A 10,926-nucleotide genomic window follows, 5' to 3' on the forward strand; every position below is an offset into this window, starting at 1 on the left:
CAACCACCTGGGGTTCTTTAACGTGCACTGACATCGCACAGTACACGGGCCTCCAGAATTTCGCCTGCACCGAAATTCGACCACCACGGCCGGGATCGAACCCGCGTCTGTCGGGCCAGCAGCCGAGCGCCATAACCACTCAGCGACCGCGGCGGCTCATTTAACAAAGTGGAATGACCATGTTAACACGGTGGCTTTGCCAATGAACCTGCCGCTACTTTCTTTGAACGTTACCTGAAAATATTACTTTATCAAAGCTCACGTTTTATTTATAGCTGTAACTTCAGAGTTTTCAAATAACAGTACAATTTGTATTTTTATTTTTTTATTTTTTGCTGTGCTCAGTACTTTGCAGCTTGTGGTTTCTCATAGTCGTTTGCTTGCACTTTTATGGTTACTACCCAATTTTTGCCATTTTCCTTCGGTACAGAAGCCTTCCGTCAACAGCAATAAAATTCGAAAGCAAAATTGCAGTAGCAAGAAATAATTAAAATGATTAAGAATGACGTATGCCTGTAGGGCACGTTCGTCTGTTAGATCGTTTTTGTATTATTAACATGTACGCGTGTGGGAACTAATAAAGGGCAAATTATCTCCTGACGGTTGTTTTTCCTTAAGGTCCTGAAGAATCCTGCTGAAGATTTTGGAAAACTGGCTCCCCAGAAGCAAAGTTTTATCGCGCCTATCCTACCTGACTTTTTACTTTAGTATAGAGGGATGTACACATTACCTTGAAGACAGGTAATGTTTCCAATGTTTCTCCGTTTCCCGGAGGTGGAAATATGCCAGGCATGGCTGTGTTGTATGCCATGCCTCGCCCTTTTCAGGGCACTTAGAGCCAGACCAAAGTGGCCCACATGACTGAAAATGACGCCAACAATAGAGCTAAAATGACCATGCCTGCACATCTCCTGTACCCTATGATGAACATGGGTGCAGACGAAAAGACTGCTCAATGCTCCTGTAAAAGAGCACAAAAATGTCGACACAGTGTTGTCTCTTGTAAATAAGCAAGTCTTGAACAATGCTCCGATTCATTCAAGAGGAGAGCACAGAGATACTTTGGCTATCTCTCTGACGCAGGCCGCTTGCGCAGCCTGGCTTTTCCAGGCGATAAGTAAACAGTATAAAAAGATGAACCTTTGGCGCATGGATTGTCTTTTTACACTCGACAGTCTGCACTGTAATTATCCGAGCGCTATCCTAAAACGCCTCATTTTTTTTGTTAGAGAGTTCAAAGTTCTCTTGTCATATTGCCTTACTTTTCAGGTTTTCATACAATTCTCAAGTGGTCTGCAGGCGAGAACCTTCCAAAAGTTTAGTCTGTCGTGCCGGTAAGTGCTTCAGACTACTAAGGTGCCGTTAGAGCCTAATTACAGGAACTCACTATGGTGCAAAGTTTCCTTCTACTGTACGAAATAGCGCATGAGTCTCTGAGAAATAATTGCTAAAAATTTCCAAAGAAAAAGTGCCGTTTAACATGGGTTATCAACTTAATTTAGAATTTCGTAGTTTTAAGAGCCATGTTCATTGAGCTGGAGCTTCTGCAAAAAGATTTTCAGGACCACGCTCAATACAGTTCAGCGTAGCGCTTCAAGTTTTATGCAGACAAACCTAATTAACATTTTTCGCGCCTTCGATTGCGAATCTAGTTTCCCCCATGGCGGGGTTTTGTAGCATGGTTTTTGCTGCGCTGTGTAATTAGCTCGTGTTTATTTTTTAATATGTGCTGCTAGCCTTATTTTTGAGAATATTTCTTAGTTGCGGCATAATAGTCCTGCAGAGAACGCAAATCTGAGGACATGGTGAAAATATGTAATGTCTTATAAACTTTTAGACGTCAATGTTCAATATTCCCACGTAAAATCGCTGCATTTCCAGCAAAAAAAGAAGAAAGACAACACCATAAAAAATTTTATTCAGAAGATCATTATCGAGTATGAAACGAGTGAGTTCTCTGTAGTCGTTAGCACTAACCGTGGAGACATGTGTGACGACCACCGAGTGTTTTTTCATCGCCATATAATGCGTATTAGAAGTGTTATGTGTCTGCCGCCAGAATCGTATAATAAATTTAAAAAATTTTTGAGCTTTAGTTTTCGTCTGTTAGTCAATAAGGTGCCTTGTGGTCATCCTATTGTTTTCTCATCACAAAGTCGGATGTATTTCTGTGTTGTTTACATGCATTATTTCAAAACATCCATGTTATCTGTTAGCAGTCAGGTGAATATCTGTTATATTAGCCATGGTTAAGACGCGGCCTGGAGCAAGGAAGTCGTTCAGTTTCTATACCATATGGTGATTTTCTTCCTTCAAAGCACTTGTAAACCCAACTCAGGCCAGATATAGAGTGTTTCAATTTAAGTGAGTCAAGGCTTAAAAAAATTTTGCATCACAATTTGTTGAACGTAGCGTATATATTTTTTTTCTTGTGGCGCAAGTGAGAGTAGTTTATATATTGCCTATAATTACTTATTTACTCAATAATTATTATGCGATATTCGCAATAGTCTTACTAAGCCCAAACAGGCCTCGAAGATGAACGCGGGTACTATAATGTGTAAATCATTTCCTTACTGAGAAGTATACCTCCTGCGTCGTCCTATACTTTAACACATTTGAAGAAAACCCATGAAATATCAAAAGAATAACACGTGATTACGTTTTTGCACTACCGTACTGCTGCGCTCTCAAGCAGGTGTTTAACAGGAACTGACGGCGCCAGTCTGAGCAGCTGCGGTTAATTTCGACAGGTTGCTCTCCTAAACTAGTGACTGCCGCGTGTCTGACAGTCTCTGTCAGCTGCGCAAGTGCTTTTCCTGCACAAAATTTCATATATTTTTGCAAGAAATCTTTAGATAAGACGACTAGAGCGTTATTTATTCAACCGCATAAACGTTAAATAAAATTGCTTCTCTTACGACGTTTCACTTTGTGAACTCCTGTTATTGTTCTATTGGATAACATTAGAAACGGCCGCGCTAAAGAAAACTCCATTGTGTCTTGTGCATTTTGTTTACTCGGCTGAACTTTGCATTGTTAGTTTACGTTGTTAAATTGCTTTTCCTAGAAATAAAGCAGAAGGGCGTCTCACAGTTGCGCCCAAACGTTTACAGTTTCCATCCACATGCACCAGCGCTTACCTCTGACAACACAGGTTGCTTCAGCTAAGATATGACACAATTTATTTTTAAAACAGTTTTTTTTGCCAAATGAGCATTTTTTTCGGCATTGCATTGCGAACGGCGTAATACATCAGCATACAGGTTAGGCATGGGAACTAGCAGGTTGGTTAACAAAAATTGAACAGTTAACTTTTTATCTATTACTGTAAGGCTGCTTTATTATTGAAAGCGCGTAGCTCGCCCCGATTAATATCTATATCAGTTTGTATAATTACGAAAATGTGGTTACCCTCGGCACTGTGGGCAGGCAAATTTTACCTATTTCGACAAATTACGTGCACTGGATAGGTTGCTTTGCCTGCAAGCGTCTCGAAAGCGCGTATATTTTAGCGCGGTTTAGCCAAAATTAGTTGTGCCGCAGCGCCGGGCGTATCCGCGTTTTCGAAACTCCAAAAACTGATACAGAAATAATTGCGGTGGGCTACATGCCTCCCAATAGTTAAAGTAATAGTTAAGAAGGTAACTATTCAATTTTGGTTAACCATCTTGTCAGTTAGCACATTATAGCGGTATTATGATGTTCTATACCGCTGACAATGCTGTGTTGAAATAAGCGCTGTCCTAACCCAAAAAGCCTATTTTCAAAGATAGATAGATAGACAGATAAAGAGGAGGAGAAAAGGCAGGGATATTAACCAGAAAGGGGTTCCGGTTGGCTACCCTGCACTGGGGAAGAGGGATTAGGGGGCTAAAAGGGGGAAGAGAGAAGGGGAAAAGGGCATAACACACACACACGCACAACGCTGTCAAAATTTGTCACTCAATCCAGTCGCTCTCAAGTAAACAAATAGTGCCTTGTATGCTTTGAGGGCAGTCGACTGCTGTGGCCACGGACCCAATTTTAAAAAAATTATGTAAAATCTTCGGTGAAGCACCCTGCTTATATAAGGATAAGAGTTTTGGTTTTTCAGGGTGCCGATAAGAACCCAATTTTACGCCTCTGAACAAACCTCGTTCTGGTTACTTTTGGGATAGAAGGCACGAGTACCAAGAAATTTTATATTTCCACTCGCTGGTGCTCTCTGCTTCTAGGTTTTTGCACTCTGCTGTAAACCTACATAGGTAGTGAGCAGTGATAACGTTGAGTTCATAGCCGCAAACCGTTTCCCCTCCTGTTTGCCGGCGTGTTTATTCCAGGGAACTGTTTTTCTCACGAACAATGACAAAAGTTACTTCAGACTAGAAGCCTGCGCTCGGAATCCAGAGTTAGCTTGGGGTTTTCTCCAGACACCTCGAAATCTTGGTGAAATAAAACCAAGATTCAGCTTCTGATCCACTTGAGACATCCACTTTATTTTTGATCACGCATCCCTCTTAGCATGTTCTCATGTGGCTTACTATCGCGAGGAATGTGACGCATGGAGTCAATAATTTTGTGTACACACCACGAGAGAGTGTGTGCAGGAAATGGAAGATGTGGCTCAGCGTGCTATCACCCGCATTCTTTCGTATGTCTCTGACGGAAGTCGGTTATCTTTCGCTCGGAGCCACAACGTAAGGGCGCAGAGACCTTTAACGTGTGAACTCGTCTGTTCTCACTTGCAGCGCAGTGGGTCCATTTTCAGGTGACGTTGACGGCAGCAAAGCCGGGCTGCATACGGCGCATTCATTTCCATTCCGGCCTTTTTCCATACAGCCGCCAACATGAGGCTGTCGCTAGCACAATTTCTTCTTCTTGGGGTTGGCGTTTTCCTGGTTGCAGCCGAAACAAGTAAGTTTTTAGAGAGAGGGGAGATATCTATTATTACTAGCAGAAAAGAGTAGCTCTCTGTTGTTTTCTGCAAATGCGGGGGTTACGCGATAAATGCTTCTAGTGTATTTTTGATACATGTTCAACTCTCAAATTTAAACAAGCAAAAAACCATGCAGCCTAATTATTGACGTCGTTGTGCTGCCCGCTCTAAGCGCAGAAAAATAATTCTTCGCAAACTGACAATCAATATTCGCATATACTCACTGATTTTTGTTACATCTCGTTACTTTCAACGACTCACGTAATGCGGCAGCTGTTTTGCAGCAGCTGGGTGAGCATTTGAAACTTAGAAAATTCGCCCAGGTTGCATATATTCGCCAAAATACGAAATAATATTAATTGTCGTAATGGCCACCTCCGATTTGAAAAAAATTGTTTTAAAGAAGCAGCGATGTTGCTGAAATTATTAGGAACCTTAAAAATCTTTGTCCACTACTACGCACGCATCGTACTGAATTAATACAAATGCAACACCGGAACTTGCGGTAAAACGTATTATAATTGAATCCAAATAATTCTGCGCGTACCTTAATCGCATGCCCATCAAGCCTGTGTCGATGAACAGGCGCTCATTTTGTGTGTACCACTATCTCACCACCAGTGGACCTTTTCCGGCATACGTATGCGTTGCGCTTTCCCAATGGACCACGATAAAAATAAGCGTTCGCGTGTCGACTGTTCCAGAGTGCGGTCCTGCCCCAAAATTGCTAAAAGTACTGCATTTGTTCGTTGGCCCGAGCTTATACGTGATCGCAGAATCTAAGCATGGTCTCTTTACGCGGAACTTGAAGAGTTGCCGAGAACAGTGTGTAGTTTTCAGGTCTACGGTGGTCCTGCATGGCTTGTCTAAAGAAGCTTTGCAAAAAGGGGTTCTCTACTGTTCCTTGTCATATTTCAAGGTGCGTATCATGGAGCGAAAAGAAAATGCATTTCTCTAATAGAATGGAGAAAAATATATATTTATGTGCTTATTGGGTTGTTTAAACCTAGCAGCAATGTTGCAAGGAACGATCGCACGCCCAGACAAAGAACCAAGCAAGTACACAATACCGACGCACTGTACTAAATCAACCTCTAAAGCACTCTAATAGAAAGTATCGGAGAGCAAAAAAAAAATAAAATAAAAACATGATCTGAAAGTAGTTCAAAAAAGTTACAAATTTATAGTCGCCAACCGATGTCTACATAGGCTACCTGTACCGTCCGCACTTTTTAAGAGTATCGCGCGAACGTCCACTGCCCGGCGCTTTGGGCCAGAAGACAAAGAAGAGGAGAAAACATCTTAGGGTAAGGGTTTCCTGCTGCTGGAGTGAGCGTCGTCTGCTATGCGGTTTTGGTTAGTGCAAAGCAACCTCTGCCCATTGTCGGCTGTTATGCGTGAAAACCTTATAAGAAGCTGCAACATAATGTTTTTATCCGCTGGATATAGCGCGGGTGATATCTGAAACGAGGACGGATTTGCGATTAATATCCTAGCACGCCCAAGAAATCATTTTCAATCGCACCTTAAGAAAAAAATTATTGTAGAGGACACTCGATATCGGCGCCTTACCTTAGAATAAACGAAACGCTTTCGAGGCTGTGCCCGCAGACGTAACTGGGACTTAGCAATGTGTTGGAATGTTGTGCGCTGGCACCTGTCCGAAGACACGTATCAGATAGAACACGAAACAAACGCTGTCAGAAGTCGACCATAAAACTTTCTTCGCGGAGGTTGCTTCGCACGAAGCAGAACAGCCAAGCAGACAACGCTCGCTCCAGCAGCATGATCGGTGCGCAGGCTCGTTTCCTCCCCCGATTTCTATTCTACTTCGCTTCGGCGCCGCTGCGCGCGGGGTTTGACGCTGGCGCGGTACTTTCAAAACTGTGGCCGACTGTACTGATCATCGTGCAATCATGATTGTGCATTCGGAAGACTGCTGTAGCTGTTCGTGACAACTTTTTGCAAGTTATAGCCTGTGTAGCGTGCTTTCATGGTTCTTCGCTGGGGTGTGCTGCTTCTTTTTAAGCTCACAGACCAACTAGCTGAGTACGCAGCTGTGTACGCAGAGTATCCATTCGTACGCAGCATAGGGAAATCAGTTCTTTCTTGCTAAGAAACTGCGTCGAAACTGTTCTCGCAGCCAATTGCATACTTCTCTGATTCTTCGTAGTTTTAAACTGTTTAGATGTTCTTCGTTATACCGTGAGTTCACACGCCTCTCCTTTCAGCGTCAAGACCTCGACCCTCACGACGCCCAATAGATCCCAACTGCCAGCGCGCACGCCCGATTGAAAGGGTGAGCAAACAGCAACGACCCTCCGTTTTTTCCCGAAGCTGATGAACGCTTCAGGGAGCCCATAGCAGATGCACTGAGCATCTTGAAGCCGTTTTCCGGTTTAACGCTCGGAAGGGATTATTGCGCTGATGCTGTACTTTCTAATGGCTGTTAATTTATGACGTCAAAGCAACAAGAAATGTCTGCGGAGCTCCTCTTGCTTAAAAAAGTGTTTATTGTCACAAAATGCGAACGCGCCATAATGTCTTGTCAGAAAATTAGCCTAATGAAAGTCGCTGGTGAAATGGCTTCGAAGCGTGCCACAGCCCACCAAATCGAGTTAATACCTTTATATATTAGGGGGTGTTTTGAAGCCTGTAGAATTTTTGAGGCTCATCAAAGCAGGCTAAACTTCCGTACTCGAATTTCTAGGTCATCTGGAAGCCATGATTATTGTATTTTATCAAAAAAGACAATTTGTTGCTTGTTGAATTTTAAAAAATAATAATGTTCAGTAAATCAATCTTTTGCCACTATTTCCATTGTACTTATGCGTATATTAAATTGCAAGCAACGGCAGCAGCACATTGGCAAAAGTGAGCAACGAAGAGCGGATACTGAACGAAGAACGCCTGTAATGGTTTGAAAATCTGCTGCAAAAACAATGGTACAAAAATTGACAGTTCTCTTAATCACCCAAATCAGGCTGTTCGGTAGGCAATGAAATCATAATTATTAGCTTCCTCTAGCTCAACTGCTTACGAGAAGATTTCAGGCATTTTTCAGAGCCAAAAAGCCTGCAGCAGCACATTTTTCAACCGGAAGTTGCTTATCAACGGGCTTTTTTTCATATGTCGTAGCATTCCACCTATCGCCTCAAGAGGCATGCATTGTTTTGTAGTTACCGCTTTTCTGTCGTCAAAAACGTGTCGCATCACTTTTTGATGGTAGTTTTTGCGCGATGCGAGTGATGGACAAGCTTCGAAAAAAATATTTTGCTGCGCATCGCGAGAATGGGCCATTGCCTTCAATATTTCTCTAACCGTACCTTACAATGTTCCACAGTTAATATGCAAGGACCCTGTACTTGAGTGGTGCACTTTAAGAGCCTACGACAGTAAGAAGCTACAAGTCGAGTTACACCTCCTTCCTTTTCGTGCACATTATGATGCCATTGCAACGTAGTCGGCGTTGAAAGAGGAAGGACTGAGGATGCCTAGCTGCAGTCCATTTGCTACTATTGTGCTTTTATTTGCATGTACTCGTATTTGGTAGGATAAATTCTATTTTGCTCAGCTGAAGACAAATTTCGAGTGAACTTATGTAAGTGCCAGTAGTAAGGAGGAAAAATATCTTCTCGTGTAAACACCACTTGCAGATGCGGCTTGACGGAAGAGCCAAGTGCATGTACGTCTGCAAAGGATCACCTAAGCGCATCGGTCTTGAGCCAAATGGTACACCTTGTGACGTGAGTGAAAGCAAGTTGATCATCGAGCGCGTTTTCAAGATCGCACGGCTTAACGGACAGCTTTTTCGCCGAAAAATTTGGCTTGCAAGGTTACCTCTCCATCACAAAAAAAGAAAAGAAATGGTTTTGGTTTATGGTTTATGAGGATTTACCGTCTCAAAGCGACTCAAGCTATGAGAGACGCCGTAGTGAAGGGCTCCGGAAATTCCAACCACACGGGGTTCTTTGAAGTACGCTGACATCGCACAATACACAGGCCTCTAGAATTTCGCCTCCATCGAAATTCAAGCGCCGCGGCCGGGATAAACCCGCCTCCTTTAGGTCAGCAGCCGAGCGCCGTAACCACTTAGCCACCGCGGCGGCTAGAAAAAGAAAGGAAATGCGTTTGGTGTTTATAGTTTATGGGAGCTTAACGTCCCAAAGCGACTCAGGCTATAAGATACGCCGTAGTGAAGGATTCTGGAAATTTCTAGCACCTGGGGTTCTTCTTTAAGTGCGCTGGCGTCGTACAGAACATGAGCCTCAAAAATTTCGCCTCCATCGAAATTCGACCACCGCGGCCGTGATCTAACCCGCCTCATTTAGGTCAGCTGCCAAGCACCATAACCTCTTAGTCACCGCGGCGGCGAAAAGAATTCTGTAATTATTCATCACCTTTACGTAGAGCCACTTCCAAGCGCTATACTGAGTGCAAATTTAGTAAATCACGTATATAGAGCGCACATACGACGAACGAAAAAAAAAAACCACGAGCACTGACTTTCAACTGAAAATTTTATTACGCAGACACGTACACTCATAAATTTTCTGTCCAAAAAAAGAAACAGTGAACAAAACGTAAAAAAAAAAACTGAAAGCAATCCTGCTCCATGAAAGCTTTTTGCACCGCGTATCGAAACCAATATCAATATCAATATTCCCTTCTTGATTAAAGAAGCCGAATTAAAAGAAACTGAAGCTAAAAACAATCGTCACCTGCCATTTTCTACAAGCAGAGTTGTTGGCAATCAGTTCGGAAATCCTTAACGCGATAGCGTTAACGGCCCCGTTACCCAGAAAATCCGGCGGCGGCATTGTGGGCAAAAAGACACGCGCTTGGTTGGCAGATGGTGCCCCGAGGGCAACCCAGGAGGCAGATGGACCACCACGGTCAGCTGACCTTGCGGCGTCATCACAGCCAGCTCAATGGATTGTGAGCAAAATTTCCCACCATTGCAGGTGGCAGATAAATTAATTACTGGTCACTCAGGAATTAAGGGTAACCTGAACCACACAAGGCCCACCGCTGGGAGCACCTACGGTCGCAGTCGCAGTGGCACATCGCTTTACCGCTGCAAAATTGCGCCAGCAGGAGTATGAGGGCTCCAAGGAATATATGAATGTATAATCGAGAATGGCCCTCTACAGATATCAGAATTAGAAGGTGGCGTGTTCGACGACTTGTAGTCGTGCCTTGCGCTACTAGGCATTTGTGCATATTGCCAGTCCAACCGATTTTTTTAAAGCACGATGCCTGCCTTTAAATCACTATCGTTCAAAGTCGCCAATGCTTAGGTTTCTTCGCCTTTCAAGTTTATGTGCGCTTCAAATTTGTGTTTTAGTACCTTTTGTAGAATAGTCCATTGTTGCATGGTAGAATGTTTCTCTTTAAAACACTCGAATAAGTACGCTGTTGTGAAGGGGTTACCATTTCACATTTCTGCGCAAATATCTAGCTTTTTTTATCGCGAGCTTCCAGGATAAGCTCGATAATTCCGCGAGCGCATTTGATGTAATATTACGCTTGTGGGAAAGCAGATTTTTATACCGAGTGTGTGTTTAAATCTTCTGCAACAATTTCAGCGCCGCGGGAAGAAACGGCTTCCAGGAGTGTGCTTGGCTGGAAGCTGCGTCAAGACTGAGCATTCCATGGTGTCTTTTGACTATGCGAACGCAGCAGAGCCAAAGACTGGTCAGCAAGAAGCAAAAAAACTTGTGTGATGACACGCATCACCTCAGCTCTTTATACGCTGTTGACATGCAATAACATGATGCATAAAGCAGACTGGTAACATTTCTCCACCGATATTTTCTCTTCTTTCTTCTCTGCGGCAAACGTCCTCCAGAAGTCAGTTGCTGTATTAAACTGAAGATTTTAAAATCTTTCTTTTCTGCAATCATTTCTGTTGGTCAAGTCAGAGGGACTGTGGCACTTGATGTACTAAAATGCTGCTACTACCAATACGAATTGTGTTCTGTGCACTCATCAAGTCGCGAGGAAAT

General features: G+C 43.2%; 1 protein-coding gene across 1 annotated transcript; it reads left to right on the top strand.

Moving 5' to 3' along the window:
* The first annotated feature begins 1,285 nt into the window (after positions 1-1,285).
* LOC144121535 (uncharacterized) lies at positions 1,286-10,721 on the top strand. Its single transcript, XM_077654796.1, has 6 exons — positions 1,286-1,334; positions 4,731-4,750; positions 4,822-4,896; positions 7,150-7,217; positions 8,575-8,664; positions 10,507-10,721. Exons 3-6 carry the CDS (start codon positions 4,830-4,832, stop codon positions 10,642-10,644), a joined length of 363 nt encoding a protein of 120 aa, XP_077510922.1. The 5' UTR covers positions 1,286-1,334; positions 4,731-4,750; positions 4,822-4,829; the 3' UTR covers positions 10,645-10,721.
* Positions 10,722-10,926: the final 205 nt, after the last annotated feature.

This window comes from Amblyomma americanum, chromosome 2 (genome assembly GCF_052857255.1).
Source record: "Amblyomma americanum isolate KBUSLIRL-KWMA chromosome 2, ASM5285725v1, whole genome shotgun sequence".
NCBI classification, from domain to species: domain Eukaryota; kingdom Metazoa; phylum Arthropoda; class Arachnida; order Ixodida; family Ixodidae; genus Amblyomma; species Amblyomma americanum.